Source organism: Oncorhynchus mykiss, unplaced genomic scaffold (genome assembly GCF_057628025.1).
Source record: "Oncorhynchus mykiss isolate SJ-2025 unplaced genomic scaffold, ASM5762802v1 scaffold101, whole genome shotgun sequence".
Lineage (NCBI taxonomy): Eukaryota > Metazoa > Chordata > Actinopteri > Salmoniformes > Salmonidae > Oncorhynchus > Oncorhynchus mykiss.
In genome coordinates this window covers 1,085,001-1,107,500 of record NW_028322100.1, presented here as the reverse complement: position 1 = coordinate 1,107,500, position 22,500 = coordinate 1,085,001, and the positions used below count along the sequence as shown (strand labels likewise).

The 22,500-nt window shown below is 43.5% G+C and overlaps 1 protein-coding gene across 1 annotated transcript in view; it reads right to left on the bottom strand.

The window, feature by feature from the left end:
- Positions 1-22,500, bottom strand: part of LOC110515875 (testican-2) — a 113,353-nt gene that overhangs the window by 52,132 nt on the left and 38,721 nt on the right. Inside the window, exon 2 of the mRNA XM_090228774.1 lies at positions 22,447-22,492. Within this exon, the coding sequence (XP_090084900.1) occupies positions 22,447-22,492 (46 nt within the window). The remainder of the gene's footprint in view (positions 1-22,446; positions 22,493-22,500) is intronic.

Below are 22,500 nucleotides of genomic sequence, written 5' to 3'. Positions count from 1 at the left end.
TAGTGGAAAGCCTTCCCAGAAGAGTGGAGGCTGTTATAGCAGCAAAGGGGGGGGGGGCAACTCCATATTAATGCCCATGATTAGGAAGGAGATGTTCGTTGAACAGGTGTCCACATACTTCTGATCATGTAGTGTATTTTGACTTACTGCAGTGAGTAAAAACTTAATATTATTGTCAGCTCTACAAGGGAAAACACAGCTGTTCTCTGGTGTCTCTAGATAGACAGAGTGACTGTTTTACAGACTGTCTGATATAACAGCTGCTCTGGTGTCTCTAGACAGACAGGGCTTCTGTTTTACAGACTGTCTGACATAACAGCTGTTTTCTAGTGTCTCTAGACAGACAGGGCTTCTGTTTTACAGACTGTCTGATATAACAGCTGTTCTCTGGTATCTCTAGACAGACAGGGCTTCTGTTTTACAGACTGTCTGATATAACAGCTGCTCTGGTGTCTCTAGACAGACAGGGCTTCTGTTTTACAGACTGTCTGACATAACAGCTGTTTTCTAGTGTCTCTAGACAGACAGGGCTTATATTTTACAGACTGTCTGATATAACAGCTGTTTTCTAGTGTCTCTAGACAGACAGGGCTTCTGTTTTACAGACTGTCTGATATAACAGCTGTTTTCTAGTGTCTCTAGACAGACAGGGCTTATATTTTACAGACTGTCTGATATAACAGCTGTTTTCTAGTGTCTCTAGACAGACAGGGCTTATATTTTACAGACTGTCTGATATAACAGCTGTTTTCTAGTGTCTCTAGACAGACAGGGCTTATATTTTACAGACTGCCTGATATAATAGTAAACAACAACCAAGCAAATACATTTCACCTAAATAATATAACAATACCTGCCACTTTCCAGACGCTATTATCCAAAGCAATTGGGTATTTCTCTGAATACCAGTATATCTGACAGGATTGATTGGGTATTTCTCTGAATACCAGTATATCTGACAGGATTGATTGGGTATCTCTCTGATTACCAGTATCTCTGACAGGATTGATTGGGTATTTCTCTGAATACCAGTATATCTGACAGGATTGATTGGGTATTTCTCTGAATACCAGTATATCTGACAGGATTGATTGGGTATTTCTCTGATTACCAGTATCTCTGACAGGATTGATTGGGTATTTCTCTGAATACCAGTATATCTGACAGGATTGATTGGGTATTTCTCTGAATACCAGTATATCTGACAGGATTGATTGGGTATTTCTCTGAATACCAGTATATCTGACAGGATTGATTGGGTATCTCTCTGAATACCAGTATATCTGACAGGATTGATTGGGTATTTCTCTGAATACCAGTATATCTGACAGGATTGATTGGGTATCTCTCTGAATACCAGTATATCTGACAGGATTGATTGGGTATTTCTCTGAATACCAGTATATCTGACAGGATTGATTGGGTATTTCTCTGAATACCAGTATCTCTGACAGGATTGATTGGGTATTTCTCTGAATACCAGTATCTCTGACAGGATTGATTGGGTATTTCTCTGAATACCAGTATCTCTGACAGGATTGATTGGGTATTTCTCTGAATACCAGTATATCTGACAGGATTGATTGGGTATTTCTCTGAATACCAGTATATCTGACAGGATTGATTGGGTATTTCTCTGATTACCAGTATATCTGACAGGATTGATTGGGTATTTCTCTGAATACCAGTATATCTGACAGGATTGATTGGGTATCTCTCTGATTACCAGTATCTCTGACAGAATTGATTGGGTATCTCTCTGATTACCAGTATCTCTGACAGAATTGATTGGGTATTTCTCTGATTACCAGTATCTCTGACAGGATTGATTGGGTATTTCTCTGAATACCAGTATATCTGACAGGATTGATTGGGTATTTCTCTGAATACCAGTATATCTGACAGGATTGATTGGGTATCTCTCTGATTACCAGTATCTCTGACAGAATTGATTGGGTATCTCTCTGATTACCAGTATCTCTGACAGAATTGATTGGGTATTTCTCTGATTACCAGTATCTCTGACAGGATTGATTGGGTATTTCTCTGAATACCAGTATATCTGACAGGATTGATTGGGTATCTTTCTGATTAGCAGTATCTCTGAGAGGATTGATTGGGTATTTCTCTGATTACCAGTATCTCTGACAGGATTGATTGGGTATTTCTCTGATTACCAGTATCTCTGACAGGATTGATTGGGTATCTCTGATTACCAGGATCTCTAACAGGATTGATTGGGTATCTCTCTGATTACAGTATCTCTGACCAGATTGATTTTTGTCTTACTGAGATTTACTGTCAGGGCCCAAGTCTGACAGAATCAGTGCAGAATATCTAGATGCTGCTGTAGGCCCTCCTTGGTTGGGGACAGAAGCACCAGATCATCAGCAAACAGTAGACATTTGACTTTAGAGTCCAGTAGGGTGAGGCCAGGTGCTGCAGACTGTTCTAGTGCCCTTGCCAATTTATTGATATATATGTTGAAGAGGGTGGGGCTCAAACTGCATCCCTGTCTCACCCCACGGCTATGAGGAAAGAAATCTGTGTGTTTATTGCCAATTTTAACTGTTGCTTGTTGCTTGTGTACATTGATTTTAAAATATTGTATGTTTTACTCCCAACTCCACTTCCCATCAATTCATTCATGCCAAATTAAGTTAAAAGCTTTTTTGAAAATCAACAAAGCATGAGAAGACTTTGCCTTTGCTTCGGTTTGTTTATCAATTAGGATGTGTACTTGGTCTGTCATATGGTATTTTGGTAAGAATTTGACACGTCTGCTTTCTCTCTCTCTCTATTCCTATCTCTCTCATTATCATTTCCTCTCTCTCTGTTCCTCTTTCTCTCTTTACCTATCTCATTATCGTTCCCTCTCTCTCTGTTTCTCTTTCTCTCTCACTGTTCCTCTCTCTCTCTCACAATCGTTACATCTCTCTGTTCCTCTCACTCTCTCTCCATTCCTATTGTCATGACGTGGCCCTCTTTGGATATAGCAAGAACCAACTCTCTCTTTCTCACCACCTCTTTCTTCCCCCTACACCCAGGTTCTGTTATCTCAGGTCATAAATTCCTGGAGGAGACTCTCTTCCCACCCCGGCCATGCAGTATAGAGAGAGGGTTTCACAGTAGAACAAAGGAACTTCTTCTACCTCACAGAACTTGAGAACTGAACAATATCCATGTTTTGGAGAGTGTGTAAACAGTCGGAGAATCGAGCTACGACCGGTCCGTTTTGTCTAATGTTTGTGACCTCCTGAGAGACAATACAGCCACATTACCATAACTCTGTTTATACAAGAGTCTCCGTTATGAGATTTGCATCTAATTATTGTTTAAAATGAATGAGTGAAGATGAAACTATTTGTGAAATTATGTAATGTGATTTTAAACTGTTTTTATTTTATTTATTTTGTTATAATTGTTTAATTTTACCCCCTTTTACTCCCCAATTTCATGGTATACAATTGTTAGTAGTTACTGTCTTGTCTCATCGCTACAACTCCCGTAAATCTGAAGTTATTCCTTGGTGCCCCGACTTCCTAGTTAATTACATTTACATGATTAGTTTAATCACGTAATAATAATTACAGAGAATTGATTTGATAAAATAAGTCTTCACTTTAATGATGCCAAAGACACAACAACTTCTCTCTCGTTATCATTCCCTCTCTCTCATTATCGTTCCCTCTCTCTGTTCCTCTCTCTTTCTGTCGACCCCCTCCCTCCCTCCTTCCCTCCCTCCACAGCAGGTTGAATGGTTCATTGCCAACCTCGCTTGCACTAAGGGACCAAATTACCATTATAGTGCGTTACTTTTAACCAGAGAGAGCACAGAGCTCTCTCTGGTTAAAGTAGTGCACTATAAAAGGTCTAGGGTGCCATTTGGGATGCAACCCTAGAGTCAATGGTCACCTGCCAGTATCAGTAAGAGAGGGGATGTCACGCCAGGCTGTCTCATCGATTCCCTCAATACGTTGGCAGAAAGGTGTTTAGGAGGCTCGTTGAGGCAAATTGAAGCTGTCAAATCCTGAGTCAGCTTCTAGCAGCTGCTTTGTCATCAACAGGCAACACAGTCAACAGAACTGGGCCTTGGTCAACAGTAGTCAACAGAGCTGGGCCCTGGTCAACAGTAGTGCACTACAGTACCTTCAAGATTTCACACCCCTTGACCTTTTCCACATTTTGTTATGTTACAAAGTGAGATTAAATGTATTTATTTTTTTAAATCAACAATCTACACAAAATACTCTGTAATGTCAAAGTGGAAGAAAATTTTGTAAAATAATTCATGAAAAATAAAACACTAATATATCTTGATTAGATAAGTATTCAACTCCCTGAGTCAATACATGTTAGAATCACCTTTGGCAGTGATTACAGCTGTGAGTCTTTCTGGGTGAGTCTCTAAGAGCTTTCCACACCTGGGTCTTTCTGGGTGAGTCTCTAAGAGCTTTCCACACCTGGATTGTGCAACATTTGCCCATTATTCTTTAAACAATTATTCAATCTCTGTCAAATTGGTTGTTGATCATTGCTCGACAACCATTTTTAGGTCTTGCCATATATTTTCAAGCAGATTTAAGTAAAAACTGTAACTCGGCCACTCAGGAACATTCACTGTCTCCTTGGTTAGTAGATTTGGCCTTGTGTTTTAGGTTATTGTCCAGCTGAACGGTAAATTAATCTCCCAGTGTCTGGTGGAAAGCAGACTGAACCAGGTTTTCCTCTAGGATTTTGTCAGTGCTTAGCTCCATTCTGTTTATTTTTTATCCTGAAAAACCACCCAGTCCTTAACGTCTACAAGCATACCCATAACATGATGTAGCCACCCTTATGCTTGAAAATATGGAGAGTGGTACTCAGTAATATGTTGTATTCGATTTGCCCCAAACACAACCCTTTGTGTGAATAGTGAATTGTTTTGCCACATTCCAAATCAAATCAAATTTTATTTGTCACATACACATGGTTAGCAGCACATGGTTAGCAGATGTTAATGCGAGTGTAGCGAAATGCTTGTGCTTCTAGTTCCGACAATGCAGTAATAACCAACAAGTAATCTAGCTAACAATTCCAAAACTACTACCTTATACACACAAGTGTAAGGGGATAAAGAATATGTACATAAAGATATATGAATGAGTGATGGTACAGAGCGGCATAGGCGGCATAGGCAAGATACAGTAGATGGTATTGAGTGCAGTATATACATATGAGATGAGTATGTAAACAAAGTGGCATAGTTTAAAGTGGCTAGTGATACATGTATTACATAAAGATGCAGTAGATGATATAGAGTACAGTATATACATATGAGATGAATAATGTAGGGTATGTAAACATTATATTAAGTAGCATTGTTTAAAGTGGCTGGTGATATATTTTGTTGCAGTATTACTTTAGTGTTTTTGTTGCAAACAGGATGCATGTTTTGGAATATTTTTATTCTGCACAAGCTGCCTTCTTTTCACTCTGTCAATGAGGTTAGTATTGTGGAGTAACTACAATGTTGTTGATCCATCCTCAGTTTTCTCCTACCACAGCCATGAAACTCTGTAACAGTTTTAAAGTCACCATTGACCTCATGGTGAAATCTCTGAGCGGTTTCCTTTCTCTCCGGCAGCTGAGTTAGGAAGGAGGCCTGTATCTTTATACTGACTGGGTGTATTGATACACCATCCAAAGTCTAATGAATAACTTCACCATGTTCAAAGAGATTTCAATGTCTGCTTCTTTTTTTCCTCCCATCTACCAATAGGAGCCCTTCATTGTGAGTCAGTGGAAAACCTCCCTGGTCTTTGTGGTTGAATCTGTTTGAAATTCACTGCTCGACCTTACAGATAATTGTATGTTTGGGGGAGAGAGACGAGGTAGTCATAAAAAATGATGTTAAGCACTATTATTGCACACAGAGTGTGTCAATGCAACTTATTGTGTGACTTGTTAATTACATTTTTACTCCTGAACTTATTGAGGCTTGCCATGACAAAGGGGTTGAATACGTATTGACTCAAGACATTTCAGCTTTTCACTAAATTGTACATTTCTTTTTAATCATAATTCCACTTTGACATTATGGGGTATTGTGTGTAAGCCAGTGCCTAAACATCACAATTGAAACGATTTTAAATTCAGACTGTAACACAACAAAATGTGGAGAAAGTCTGAATGAAGGAACTGTATACAAGGAATAGGGTGCCAGTTGTATACATGGAATAGGGTGCCAGATGGAATAGGGTGCCAGATAAATACATGGAATAGGGTGCCAGTTGAATAGCTGGAATAGGGTGCCAGATAAATACATGGAATATGGTGCCAGTTGTATACATGGAATAGGGTGCCAGATGGAATAGGGTGTCAGTTGTATACAGGGAATAGGGTGCCAGATAAATACAGGGAATAGGGTGCCAGATAATACATGGAATAGGGTGCCAGTTGAATAGCGGGAATATGGTGCCAGTTGTATACAGGGTATAGGGTGCCAGTTGTATAGTGGGAATAGGGTGCCAGTTGTATACAGGGAATAGGGTGCCAGTTGTATACAGGGAATAGGGTGCCAGTTGTATACAGGGAATAGGGTGCCAGTTGTATACAGGGAATAGGGTGCCAGTTGAATAGTGGGAATAGGGTGCCAGTTGTATAGTGGGAATAGGTTGCCAGTTGTATAGTGGGAATAGGTTGCCAGTTGTATACAGGGAATAGGGTGCCAGTTGAATAGTGGGAATAGGGTGCCAGTTGAATACAGGGAATAGGGTGCCAGTTGTTTACAGGGAATAGGGTGCCAGTTGCATACAGGGAATAGGGTGCCAGTTGTATACAGGGAATAGGGTGCCAGTTGAATAGTGGGAATAGGGTGCCAGTTGTATACAGGGAATAGGGTGCCAGTTGTATACAGGGAATAGGGTGCCAGTTGTATACAGTACAGGAGAGAGGGTTACAGTACAGGAGAGAGAGAGCTACAGTACAGGAGAGATTGCTACAGTACAGGAGAGAGAGAGAGAGCTACAGTACAGGAGAGAGAGGGCTACAGCACAAGAGAGAGAGCTACAGTACAGGAGAGAAAGAGAGCTACAGTACAGAAGAGAGAGGGTTACAGTACAGGAGAGAGAGCTGCAGTACAGGAGAGAGAGCTACAGTACAGGAGAGAGAGAGCTACAGTACAGGAGAGAGAGCTACAGTACAGGAGTGAGAGCTACAGTACAGGAGAGAGAGAGCTACAGTACAGGAGAGAGAGGGCTACAGTACAGGAAAGAGAGAGCTACAGTACAGGAGAGAAAGAGAGCTACAGTACAGGAGAGAGAGCTACAGTACAGGAGAGAGAGCTAAGGGTACAGGATAGAGAGAGCTACAGTACAGGAGACAGAGAGCTACAGCACAGGAGAGAGAGCTACAGTACAGGAGAAAGAGAGCTACAGTACAGGAGAGAGAGAGCTACAGTACAGGAGAGAGAGAGCTACAGTACAGGAGAGAGAGAGCTACAGTACAGGAGAGAGAGAGCTACAGTACATGAGAGAGAGCTGCAGTACAGGAGAGAGAGAGCTACAGTACAGGAGAGAGAGCTACAGTACAGGAGAGAGAGCTACAGTACAGGAGAGAGAGCTACAGTACAGGAGAGAGAGATAGCTACAGTACAGGAGAGAGAGAGATAGCTACAGTACAGGAGAGAGAGAGCTACAGTACAGGAGAGAGAGGGCTACAGTACAGGAGAGAGAGAGCTACAGTACAGGATAGAGAGAGCTACAGTACAGGAGAGAGAGAGCTACAGTACAGGAGAGAGAGAGAGCTACAGTACAGGAGAGAGAGCTACAGTACAGGAGAGAGAGAGCTACAGTACAGGAGAGAGAGCTACAGTACAGGAGAGAGAGAGCTACAGTACAGGAGAGAGAGAGTTACAGTAGAGGATAGAGAGAGCTACAGTACAGGAGAGAGAGAGAGCTACAGTACAGGAGAGAGAGGGCTACAGCACAAGAGAGAGAGCTACAGTACAGGAGAGAAAGAGAGCTACAGTACAGAAGAGAGAGGGTTACAGTACAGGAGAGATAGCTGCAGTACAGGAGAGAGAGCTACAGTACAGGAGAGAGAGAGCTACAGTACATGAGAGAGAGCTACAGTACAGGAGAGAGAGCTATAGTACAGGAGAGAGAGGGCTACAGTACAGGAGAGAGAGAGAGCTACAGTACAGGAGAGAGAGAGCTACAGTACAGGAGAGAGAGAGCTACAGTACAGGAGAGAGAGCTACAGTACAGGAGAGAGAGGGTTACAGTACAGGAGAGAGAGCTGCAGTACAGGAGAGAGAGAGCTACAGTACAGGAGAGAGAGAGCTACAGTACAGGAGAGAGATCTACAGTACAGGAGAGAGAGCTACAGTACAGGAGAGAAAGAGCTACAGTACAGGAGAGAGAGAGCTACAGTACAGGAGAGAGAGAGCTACAGTACAGGAGAGAGAGCTACAGTACAGGAGAGAGAGCTACAGTACAGGAGAGAGAGCTACAGTACAGGGGAGAGAGAGCTACAGTACATGAGAGAGAGAGAGAGAGCTACAGTACAGGAGAGAGAGAGCTACAGTACATGAGAGAGAGAGCTACAGTACAGGAAAGAAATAGCTACAGTACAGGAGAGAGAGAGAGCTACAGTACAGGAGAGAGAGAGCTACAGTACAGGAGAGAGATTTACAGTACAGGAGAGAGAGCTACAGTACAGGAGAGAGAGCTACAGTACAGGAAAGAGAGCTACAGTACAGGAGAGAGAGAGCTACAGCACAGGAGAGAGAGAGCTACAGTACAGGTGAGAGAGAGCTACAGTACAGGAGAGAGGGGGCTACAGTACAGGAGAGAGGGGGCTGTGAGTAAAGCATCACAAGCCAGGAGGGGAAACAGAGGTATAAAGGGTGTCAGGTAGCCTGGTGTTGAGAGCATTGCGCCATTAACAGAAAGTTGTCTGGTTCGAACACCCAAGCTCCTAATTGGCTCCTAATTGGCTCCTAATTGGCTCCTAATTGGCTCCTAATTGGCTCCAGGGGCGCTACTATGGCTGACCTTGTAAAAGAAGACACTGGACCTATCTGGTGTATGAGACAATACAACATCATTATCATTTCGGTATCATTACAGCCTCATTATCATTACAGGGTCATTATCATTTCAGCGTCATTATCATTGAAGTATCATTATCATTATCGTTACAATGTCATTATCGATACAACATCATTATCAATTAGCTATAGGAAATCAACTGAGCGATGGACAGAAGGAATATGTTGAGTGACATCTGGTGCTACTGTACTGGTGCTACTGTACTGTACTGGTGCTACTGTACTGTACTGGTGCTGCTGTACTGGTGCTACTGTACTGTACTGGTGTTACTATACTGTACTGGTGCTACTGTAATGTATTGGTACTACTGTACTGGTGCTACTGTACTGGTGCTGCTGTACTGTACTGGTGCTACTATACTGTACTGGTGCTACTGTACTGTACTGGTGCTACTATACTGTACTGGTGCTACTGTACTGTACTGGTGCTGCTGTACTGGTGCTACTGTACTGGTGCTACTATACTGTACTGGTGCTACTGTACTGGTGCTACTGTACTGGTGCTACTATACTGTACTGGTGCTACTGTACTGGTACTACTGTACTGGTGCTACTATACTGGTGCTACTATACTGTACTGGTGCTACTGTACTGTACTGGTGCTACTGTACTGTACTGGTGCTGCTGTACTGGTGCTACTGTACTGTACTGGTGTTACTATACTGTACTGGTGCTACTGTACTGTACTGGTGCTACTGTACTGTACTGGTGCTGCTGTACTGGTGATACTGTACTGTACTGGTGTTACTATACTGTACTGGTGCTACTGTAATGTATTGGTACTACTGTACTGGTGCTACTGTACTGGTGCTACTGTACTGTACTGGTGCTACTATACTGTACTGGTGCTACTGTACTGTACTGGTGCTACTATACTGTACTGGTGCTACTGTACTGTACTGGTGCTGCTGTACTGGTGCTACTGTACTGGTGCTACTATACTGTATTGGTACTACTGTACTGGTGCTACTGTACTGTACTGGTGCTACTGTACTGGTGTTACTATACTGTACTGGTGCTACTATACTGTACTGGTGCTACTGTACTGTACTGGTGCTACTATACTGTACTGGTGCTACTGTACTGTACTGGTGCTACTATACTGTACTGGTGCTACTGTACTGTACTGGTGCTACTATACTGTACTGGTGCTACTGTACTGGTGCTACTATACTGTACTGGTGCTACTATACTGTACTGGTGCTACTGTATTGGTGCTACTATACTGTACTGGTGCTACTGTATTTATGCTACTATACTGTACGGGTGCTACTGTACTGTACTGGTGCTACTGTACTGGTGCTACTATACTGTACTGGTGCTACTGTACTGGTGCTACTGTTTTGGTGCTACTATACTGTACTGGTGCTACTGTACTGGTGCTACCAAACCGTACTGGTGCTACTGTACTGGTGCTACTGTACTGTACTGGGGCTACTGTACTGGTGCTACTATACTGTACTGGTGCTACTGTACTGTACTGGGGCTACTATACTGTACTGGTGCTACTGTACTGTACTGGTGCTACTGTACTGGGGCTACTATACTGTCCTGGTGCTACTATACTGTACTGGTGCTACTGTACTAGTGCTACTTACTGTACTGTGCTGGTGCTACTGTACTGGTGCTACTGTACTGGTAAGACGGTACTGTACTGGTGCTACTGTACTGGTGTTACTGTACTGTACTGGTGCTACTGTACTGGTGCTACTTACTGTACTGTGCTGGTGCTACTGTACTGGTGCTACTGTACTGGTGCTACTGTACTGTACTGGTACTATTATACTGGTGCTACTGTACTGGTGCTACTGTACTGTACTGGTGCTACTTACTGTGCTGGTGCTACTGTACTGGTGCTACGGTACTGTACTGGTGCTACTGTACTGTACTGGTGTTGATGTACTGTACTGGTGCTACTGTACTGGTGCTACTATACTGTACTGGTGCTACTGTACTGTACTGGCGCTGCTGTACTGGTTTGTACTATACTGGTGCTACTATACTGGTACTACTGTACTATACCGGTTCTATGGTACTGGTGCTGCTGTACTGGTGCTACTGTACTGGTGCTACTGTACTGTACTGGTGCTGCTGTACTGCTGCTACTATACTGTTGCTACTGTACTGGTGCTACTGTACTGTACTGGTTCTACTATACTGGTACTACTGTACTGGTGCTACTATACTGTACTGGTGCTACTGTACTGTACTGGTACTACTGTACTGGTGCTACTATACTGTACTGGTGCTACTATACTGGTGTGTTTCTTTATACTGTATGGAGATATCGGTGATAAACTGGAGGTGTGGGTGATAAACTGGAGGTGTGGGTGATAAACTGGAGATGTGGGTGATAAACTGGAGATATCGGTGATAAACTGTAGATGTGGGTGATAAACTGGAGGTGTAGGTGATAAACTGGACATGTGGGTGATAAACTGGAGGTGTGGGTGATAAACTGGAGGTGTGGGTGATAAACTGGAGATGTGGGTGATAAACTGGAGATGTGGGTGATAAACTGGGGGTATGGGTGATACACCGGAGATGTGGGTGATAAACTGGAGATGTGGGTGATAAACTGGAGGTGTGGGTGATAAACTGGAGATGTGGGTGATACACTGGAGATGTGGGTGATAAACTGGAGGTGTGGGTGATAAACTGGACATGTGGGTGATAAACTGGAGGTGTGGGTGATAAACGGGAGATGTGGGTGATAAACTGGAGATGTGGGTGATAAACTGGAGGTGTGGGTGATAAACTGGAGGTGTGGGTGATAAACTGGAGATGTGGGTGATAAACTGGAGGTGTGGGTGATAAACTGGAGGTGTGGGTGATAAACTGGAGGTGTGGGTGATAAACTGGAGGTGTGGGTGATAAACTGGGGGTATGGGTGATACACCGGAGATGTGGGTGATAAACTGGAGATGTGGGTGATAAACTGGAAGTGTGGGTGATAAACTGGAGATGTGGGTGATACACTGGAGATGTGGGTGATAAACTGGAGGTGTGGGTGATAAACTGGACATGTGGGTGATAAACTGGAGGTGTGGGTGATAAACGGGAGATGTGGGTGATAAACTGGAGATGTGGGTGATAAACTGGAGGTGTGGGTGATAAACTGGAGGTGTGGGTGATAAACTGGAGATGTGGGTGATTAAACTGGAGGTGTGGGTGATAAACTGGAGGTGTGGGTGATAAACTGGAGATGTGGGTGATAAACTGGAGGTGTGGGTGATAAACTGGAGGTGTGGGTGATACACTGGAGATGTGGGTGATAAACTGGAGGTGTGGGTGATAAACTGGAGATGTGGGTGATAAACTGGAGGTGTGGGTGATACACTGGAGATGTGGGTGATAAACTGGAGGTGTGGGTGATAAACTGGAGGTGTGGGTGATAAACTGGAGATGTGGGTGATAAACTGGAGGTGTGGGTGATAAACTGGAGATGTGGGTGATAAACTGGAGATGTGGGTGATACACTGGAGATGTGGGTGATAAACTGGAGATGTGGGTGATAAACTGGAGGTGTGGGTGATAAACTGGAGGTGTGGGTGATACACTGGAGATGTGGGTGATAAACTGGAGGTGTGGGTGATAAACTGGAGATGTGGGTGATAAACTGGAGGTGTGGGTGATACACTGGAGATGTGGGTGATAAACTGGAGGTGTGGGTGATAAACTGGAGGTGTGGGTGATAAACTGGAGATGTGGGTGATAAACTGGAGGTGTGGGTGATAAACTGGAGATGTGGGTGATAAACTGGAGATGTGGGTGATAAACTGGAGATGTGGGTGATAAACTGGAGATGTGGGTGATAAACTGGAGGTGTGGGTGATAAACTGGAGGTGTGGACTATTTAACAAGATGTGCTGAAAGGAAAATGACATTCAGATTTGACACCGTAGCCAATTAGCAAACCCCACTGGGCACAGGCATCTTTTCCACGTTGGTTCACTTCATTGAAATGACGTGGAAACAATGTTGATTCAACCAACGTGTCCCCAGTGGGAAGGCTCTGAAGATGAACGTGTTGTGATTCTAACGAGAGGTCAGAGTAGGGGGTCTGTTGTGTCGTGTACCCAGTGGGACGGCTCTGAAGATGAACGTGTTGTGATTCTAACGAGGGGTCAGAGTAGGGGGTCTGTTGTGTCGTGTACCCAGTGGGACGGCTCTGAAGATGAACGTGTTGTGTTTCTAACGAGAGGTCAGAGTAGGGGGTCTGTTGTGTCGTGTACCCAGTGGGACGGCTCTGAAGATGAACGTGTTGTGATTCTAACAAGGGGTCATAGTAGGGGGTCTGTTGTATCACACTATAAATGCATCCCAAATGGCACCCTATTCCTTTTGTAGTGCACTACTTTTGACCAGGGCCCACAGGGCTATACAGGGAATAGGGTGCCATTTGGGATGCATCCAACCACCACACCCACTCTGCCTCACTTAAAAGGCATTCACTTTGCCTCAGAGGAGTAAAGATGAGTTAAAGGCAATCCTTGTCATCTGTTTCTATAACAGAGGGAATAACTAATGTATGACCCCCCCCCAACAAAAATAATTACAAAAGTCCCTGTAGCTACGTGGGCGCTAACTTTCATTTGAATATCATTAATTCATCCCAGCTAGCCACCCCCCTGTGGGAGCGATCCCACAGAGCTAAATTGATTCGGGGCTCCTCTTCATCACAAATTGAACAAGACAGTTGAAATGCAATGTCTGGTAAGGTAGGTGGAACAGTGTTGTACCCTTGGATATTACAAAAGACCTTACAAACTCTGCGAGATGCCCCCCCCCCCAGCCCTTTAAAGTGCTGTGATTTGATGTCGGCGCTGCTGCCTAACTGAAGGCTGTCTGAGGGTCATTACAGTGTCTTGGATGGGACAGAAAGCTAGTAGCACATTACGACAGAGAAGCTACCATTTTCCACCTTGGAACGCTACACTGTAGCTTTGAACAAATGTTGAACGTATTGGCTCCTTGATCTGCCTTGAGAAAAAGACTGGTTTAACCTGTAATTTACTCTACTGACTAACTACACCAAAAATATAAACGCAGCATGTTAAGTGTTGGTACCATGTTCCATGAGCTGAAATAAAAAAGCTTATTTCTCTCTAATTTTTTCATCCCTGTTAGTGAGACTTTCTCCTTTGCCAAGATAATCCATCCACCTGACAGGTGTGGCACATCAAGAAGCTGATTAAACAGCTTGATCATTACACATGTGCACCTTGTGCTGGGGACAATAAAAGGCCACTCTAAAATGTGCAGTTTTGTCACACAATACTACACAAGGTGCAATAATTTAATATTAATTTCTCTACCATAAGCCGCCTCCAACGTCGTTTTAGAGAATTTGCCAGTACGTCCAACCGGCCTCACAACCACAGACCATGTGTAACAACGCCTGCCCAGGACCTCCACATCCGGCTTCTTCACCTGCGGGATCGTCTGAGACCAGCCACCTGGACAGCTGATGAAACTGAGGAGCATTTCTGTCTGTAATAAAGCCCCTTTTGTGGGGAAAAAAACTAATTCTGATTAGCTGGGCCTGACTCCCCACTGGGTGGGCCTATGCCCTCCCATGCCCACCAATAGCTGCACCCCTGCCTAGTCATGTGAAATCCATAGACTGGGGCCTAATTAATCTATTTAAATTGACTGATTTCCTTATATGAACCATAACTCAAGTAAAATCATTGAAATTGTTGCATGTTGCATTATAGTATAGTGTTCAGTACAGATAGCCCCTTCACGTTGCACAGACAGCATTAACAACTGTAGTGTAGAGGTTGATTTAGGGTGCATCCCAAATGACACCCTGTTCACTACGTAGTGCACTACTTTAGACCAGAACCCTATGGGCCCCGGTCAAAAGCTGTTCACTACATAGAACATAGGGTTCATTTGGGATGCTTAAACATTCTAAAAGGTGCTTCCTGATTTAACATGGGGCCTCCAATTATGTTTTAACAATATGAAATAACCCTCTAATTTGACAGTAATTGTAGCCCCAGTTGAAAGTTATTCACTTAAATGATGAGTTCTCTTGTCTGAGGCTTTTAGGAAGAGTAAGAACGTAATCAGACAATAATTTAGCTGCTTTTATTCTACAGTAATTTCCCTCTAGACCAATTATAGATCATTAACAGGCTGTTTCTTGTCCAATACGCAGTAGCCTAGCTGAAGCACGTCAACTGATGAGCATTACATCATCACCACGTCAACTGATGTGTATTACATCATCACCACGTCAACTGATGTGCATTACATCATCACCACATCAACTGATGAGCATTACATCATCACCACGTCAACTGATGTGCATTACATCATCACTAAGTCAACTGATGTGCATTGTGCATCATCACCACGTCAACTGATGTACATTACATCATCACTAAGTCAACTGATGTGCATTACATCATCACCACGTCAACTGATGTGCATTACATCATCACCACGTCAACTGATGTGCATTACATCATCACCACGTCAACTGATGTGTATTACATCATCACCACGTCAACTGATGTGTATTACATCATCACCACGTCAACTGATGTGTATTACATCATCACCACGTCAACTGATGTGTATTACATCATCACCACGTCAACTGATGTGTATTACATCATCACCACGTCAACTGATGTGTATTACATCATCACCACGTCAACTGATGTGTATTACATCATCACCACGTCAACTGATGTGTATTACATCATCACTTAGTCAACTGATGTGTATTACATCATCACCACGTCAACTGATGCGCATTACATCATCACTAAGTCAACTGATGTGCATTACATCATCACCACGTCAACTGATATGTATTACATCATCACTAAGTCAACTGATGTGCATTACATCATCACCACGTCAACTGATGAGCATTACATTATCATCACGTCAACTGATGTGCATTGTGCATCATCACTAAGTCAACTGATGTGCATTGTGCATCATCACTAAGTCAACTGATGTGCATTGTGCATCATCACTAAGTCAACTGATGTGCATTGTGCATCATCACTAAGTCAACTGGTGTGCATTGTGCATCATCACTAAGTCAACTGATGTGCATTGTGCATCATCACTAAGTCAACTGATGTGTATTACATCATCACTAAGTCAACTGATGTGCATTGTGCATCATCACTAAGTCAACTGATGTACATTGTGCATAATCACTAAGTCAACTGATGTGCATTGTGCATCATCACTAAGTCAACTGATGTGCATTGTGCATCATCACTAAGTCAACTGATGTGTATTACATCATCACTAAGTCAACTGATGTGCATTGTGCATCATCACTAAGTCAACTGATGTGCATTGTGCATTATCACTAAGTCAACTGATGTGTATTACATCATCACTAAGTCAACTGATGTGCATTGTGCATCATCACTAAGTCAACTGATGTGTATTACATCATCACTAAGTCAACTGATGTGTATTACATCATCACTAAGTCAACTGATGTGCATTGTGCATCATCACTAAGTCAACTGATGTGCATTGTGCATCATCACTAAGTCAACTGATGTGTATTACATCATCACTAAGTCAACTGCTGTGCATTGTGCATCATCACTAAGTCAACTGATGTGTATTACATCATCACTAAGTCAACTGATGTGCATTGTGCATCATCACTAAGTCAACTGATGTGTATTACATCATCACTAAGTCAACTGATGTGCATTACATCATCACTAAGTCAACTGATGTGCATTGTGCATCATCACTAAGTCAACTGATGTCTATTACATCATCACTAAGTCAACTGATGTGTATTACATCATCACTAAGTCAACTGATGTGCATTGTGCATCATCACTAAGTCAACTGATGTGTATTACATCATCACTAAGTCAACTGATGTGCATTGTGCATCATCACTAAGTCAACTGATGTGCATTGTGCATCATCACTAAGTCAACTGATGTGTATTACATCATCACTAAGTCAACTGCTGTGCATTGTGCATCATCACTAAGTCAACTGATGTGCATTGTGCATCATCACTAAGTCAACTGATGTGCATTGTGCATCATCACTAAGTCAACTGATGTGTATTACATCATCACTAAGTCAACTGATGTGCATTACATCATCACTAAATCAACTGATGTGCATTGTGCATCATCACTAAGTCAACTGATGTGCATTGTGCATCATCACTAAGTCAACTGATGTGTATTACATCATCACTAAGTCAACTGATGTGCATTACATCATCACTAAATCAACTGATGTGCATTGTGCATCATCACTAAGTCAACTGATGTGTATTACATCATCACTAAGTCAACTGATGTGTATTACATCATCACTAAGTCAACTGTTGTGTATTACATCATCACTAAGTCAAATGATGTGTATTACATCATCACCACGTCAAATAAATGTGAAAGAAAATAAAATGGTTGATGGTTAAGCCAGCTTGTCATGGGGCCTAATTCAGTCTGATTCTGGGGGTTCATTCTCAGTACAGAATGTTTTAGTCATGATGTAAATATCCCTGTAGTAGAGAACATCCCTACAAAGCAGCAGTGTTGTTGCTGTTTACAACATCGTTTCATTTGAGTCAGTGTAATGAATAAGCTCTGAGGATATTCTGTGTGTCTCCTAAATGGCACCCTCTTCACTATATAGTGTACTACTATGGTACCCTATTCCCTATATAGTGCAATACTTTGAATAAATAGGGAATAGGATGCCATTTGAGACACAGACCAAGCCTACAGTGTGCTGGGAGAGAAGGCAGGGTCCAGCCGCAGCAGCTCTTAATACAGGTTAAAGCTGTCCTGTTTGGATTTCATTTGATTTCTCCTCTGAGTTGGATTTGGAAGCATTATAAACACAGAGGACTAATTTCAGGGTTTTAAGCTGCCGCCCGGCGCTCAGCGATCTCTCTGTCTCTCCTTCTGCTCTCTCTCTCCTCCTGCTCTCTCTGTGTCTCTCTCGCTCTGTCTCTCTCTGTGTCTCTCTCTCTCTGTCTCTCCTTCTGCTCTCTCTTCTCTCCTTCTGCTCTCTCTCTCCTCCTGCTCTCTCTGTGTCTCTCTCTCTGTGTCTCAGTCTGTCTCTCTCCTCCTGCTCTCTCTGTGTCTCTCTCTCTCTGTCTCTCTCTCTCTCTCTGTCTCTCTCTCTGTCTCTCAGTCTGTCTCTCCTTCTGCTCTCTCTTCTCTCCTTCTGGTCTCTCTCTCCTCCTGCTCTCTCTCTCTCTGTCTCTCAGTCTGTCTCTCTCTCTTTCTAAAGCCTGGTTGGGAGGATGGGGGAGGATGGGTTCTGGAAGAGAGGCGACTCATAAATACAGGAGAGAGCGTGAGTGAGCTGCAAATCAGCTGTCCAGAAACGAGTCCCTCTACGTATCAACGCACTGAGTTTCTATGGAAACATAAACCCGATTAGATGAGCTTTTAAGGCGCTGGAACCTGCGAGGAGAAAGGAAATTTCTAAACCTGTGTTCTGTCCGTCATTCAATAAGAAAATACAGTGACAGGGATAATGATAATAACCATTAAGAGAAAGCTAGGTGATAATGTCCTTGCATCGATCACTGGTCAGTGAGGAATTGGAATGAGATGGTCCACACAGCTAGGGGATAGTATGGACCTCTCCATTCTGTGCTGTGGTCTGTTTTGATATAGCCAGGGTAGATAGCTACAGTACAGCTTGGCTTCCTCACCTTACAGCTCAGGGAACTCTTTATAAAGGACAAGCTTTTTGTGTAGAAATACAAGTGTACATGCTTATTTTCTTTCTGTTCATTGTTCATTGTTCATTTCCTATAGCTAATAGGGATATCTATACAATAATATCTATAGCTTTCTGTTCATTGTTCATTTCCTATAGCTAATAGGGATATCTATACAATAATATCTATAGCTTTCTGTTCATTGTTCATTTCCTATAACTAATAGGGATATCTATACAATAATATCTATAGCTTTCTGTTCATTGTTCATTTCCTATAGCTAATATGGATATCTATACAATAATATATATAGCTTTCTGTTCATTGTTCATTTCCTATAACTAATAGGGATATCTATACAATAATATCTATAGCTTTCTGTTCATTGTTCATTTACTATAGCTAATAGGGATATCTATACAATAATATCTATAGCTTTCTGTTCATTGTTCATTTCCTATAGCTAATAGGGATATCTATACAATAATATCTATAGCTTTCTGTTCATTGCACAGTTGATGTCCTGTATTGAAGTGAGCCGATTGGTGTTTGTCTGAGCCAGCAGCTGCAGAGCAGCAGAACCCAGGGTGTTCAGTAGTGGTAGTCCTATGGGAATTCACTGAGCTGAGCAGCAGAACCCAGGGAGTTCAGTAGTGGTAGTCCTATGGGAATTCACTGAGCTGAGCAGCAGAACCCAGGGAGTTCCGTAGTGGTAGTCCTATGGGAATTCACTGAGCTGAGCAGCAGAACCCAGGGTGTTCAGTAGTGGTAGTCCTATGGGAATTCACTGAGCTGAGCAGCAGAACCCAGGGTGTTCCGTAGTGGTAGTCCTATGGGAATTCACTGAGCTGAGCAGCAGAACCCAGGGTGTTCCGTAGTGGTAGTCCTATGGGAATTCACTGAGCTGAGCAGCAGAACCCAGGGTGTTCCGTAGTGGTAGTCCTATGGGAATTCACTGAGCTGAGCAGCAGAACCCAGGGAGTTCCGTAGTGGTAGTCCTATGGGAATTCACTGAGCTGAGCAGCAGAACCCAGGGTGTTCCGTAGTGGTAGTCCTATGGGAATTCACTGAGCTGAGCAGCAGAACCCAGGGTGTTCCGTAGTGGTAGTCCTATGGGAATTCACTGAGCTGAGCAGCAGAACCCAGGGTGTTCAGTAGTGGTAGTCCTATGGGAATTCACTGAGCTGAGCAGCAGAACCCAGGGTGTTCAGTAGTGGTAGTCCTATGGGAATTCACTGAGCTGAGCAGCAGAACCCAGGGTGTTCCGTAGTGGTAGTCCTATGGGAATTCACTGAGCTGAGCAGCAGAACCCAGGGTGTTCCGTAGTGGTAGTCCTATGGGAATTCACTGAGCTGAGCAGCAGAACCCAGGGTGTTCCGTAGTGGTAGTCCTATGGGAATTCACTGAGCTGAGCAGCAGAACCCAGGGAGTTCCGTAGTGGTAGTCCTATGGGAATTCACTGAGCTGAGCAGCAGAACCCAGGGTGTTCCGTAGTGGTAGTCCTATGGGAATTCACTGAGCTGAGCAGCAGAACCCAGGGAGTTCAGTAGTGGTAGTCCTATGGGAATTCACTGAGCTGAGCAGCAGAACCCAGGGAGTTCCGTAGTGGTAGTCCTATGGGAATTCACTGAGCTGAGCAGCAGAACCCAGGGAGTTCCGTAGTGGTAGTCCTATGGGAATTCACTGAGCTGAGCAGCAGAACCCAGGGTGTTCCGTAGTGGTAGTCCTATGGGAATTCACTGAGCTGAGCAGCAGAACCCAGGGAGTTCCGTAGTGGTAGTCCTATGGGAATTCACTGAGCTGAGCAGCAGAACCCAGGGTGTTCCGTAGTGGTAGTCCTATGGGAATTCACTGAGCTGAGCAGCAGAACCCAGGGTGTTCCGTAGTGGTAGTCCTATGGGAATTCACTGAGCTGAGCAGCAGAACCCAGGGTGTTCAGTAGTGGTAGTCCTATGGGAATTCACTGAGCTGAGCAGCAGAACCCAGGGTGTTCCGTAGTGGTAGTCCTATGGGAATTCACTGAGCTGAGCAGCAGAACCCAGGGTGTTCAGTAGTGGTAGTCCTATGGGAATTCACTGAGCTGAGCAGCAGAACCCAGGGTGTTCAGTAGTGGTAGTCCTATGGGAATTCACTGAGCTGAGCAGCAGAACCCAGGGAGTTCCGTAGTGGTAGTCCTATGGGAATTCACTGAGCTGAGCAGCAGAACCCAGGGTGTTCAGTAGTGGTAGTCCTATGGGAATTCACTGAGCTGAGCAGCAGAACCCAGGGTGTTCCGTAGTGGTAGTCCTATGGGAATTCACTGAGCTGAGCAGCAGAACCCAGGGAGTTCAGTAGTGGTAGTCCTGTGGGAATTCACTGAGCTGAGCAGCAGAACCCAGGGAGTTCCGTAGTGGTAGTCCTATGGGAATTCACTGAGCTGAGCAGCAGAACCCAGGGTGTTCAGTAGTGGTAGTCCTATGGGAATTCACTGAGCTGAGCAGCAGAACCCAGGGTGTTCAGTAGTGGTAGTCCTATGGGAATTCACTGAGCTGAGCAGCAGAACCCAGGGTGTTCCGTAGTGGTAGTCCTATGGGAATTCACTGAGCTGAGCAGCAGAACCCAGGGTGTTCCGTAGTGGTAGTCCTATGGGAATTCACTGAGCTGAGCCTCAGCTGAAGCAGAAACAATTATCACACCAGCTCTCCATCCTCTCCACGCTAAGAAGAGCCAGTCCCCTCATGTATCATCAACATTCTGCATCCCAAATGGGAACCTATTGCCTATGTAGTGAGAGCCAAATGGGACCCTATACCCTATGTAGTGCACTACTTTTGACCAGGGCCCATAGGGCTCCCATCGGGCTCCCATACAGTAGGTAGTGTACTATATAGAACAGGGGTCCCCAACTACAGCACATTCAGCCAAGGGACGATTTTGTCTTGAGTGGATGGTCAGGGAGCCGGAACATAGTTACAAATCATTTGCACACTGCACATTGACCGCAAGTAGCACAAACAGATAGAGTATTTTTTGACAAAAACAGAATCATTTCAAACCTTGATTACATCGGTATATGTCTCGCTATTCACGCATAGGAACACATATTTCCTCAAATAAAATCACTTGGAGCTGATTTCCTAGTCTTTTTACAGTTTTTTTTTACGCCCAACAATGAAAATCCAACAACAACAACTAAAAATAGATTTTATAAAAACGTTGTTTTTTTTTGCTCAGAAAACATGAGGGGAGGAAGAGGTACAAATGATACATCCTGCGTGCCACCAGCTGGGGAACCCTGATATAGAGAAGAGGATGCCATTTGGAACGGACCCTCAGTCTCCACATCTCCTCACCAGAAATCCCTAGCAACGCTCCATCAGATCAGGGCCATGTTCATTAGGGCACAGCGTAGCAAAAATATTTTTTTGAAATGTTTCTTATTGGAACAGTCTAGGTAGTCCCTCCCTTGTTTTATTTAGTCCGTTTTCTTCCGTTTGTTGCGTAAACAAAATGGCGACTCCATGGTTCTTTTCCACACACTCAATCCAGGAACCCATTTTTACAACATCTGTAGTGTACATTACTTTTCATTTAAAATTTTTTTTTTTTTTTTTTTTTTTGATAACATGAAGACAGAGAAGGTTATATGACATCATTTCCTTTAACTTACTTTCATCCGATACTGGGGTTTCCTCCACATTCCTGATGTAGTCATCCTAGAGAG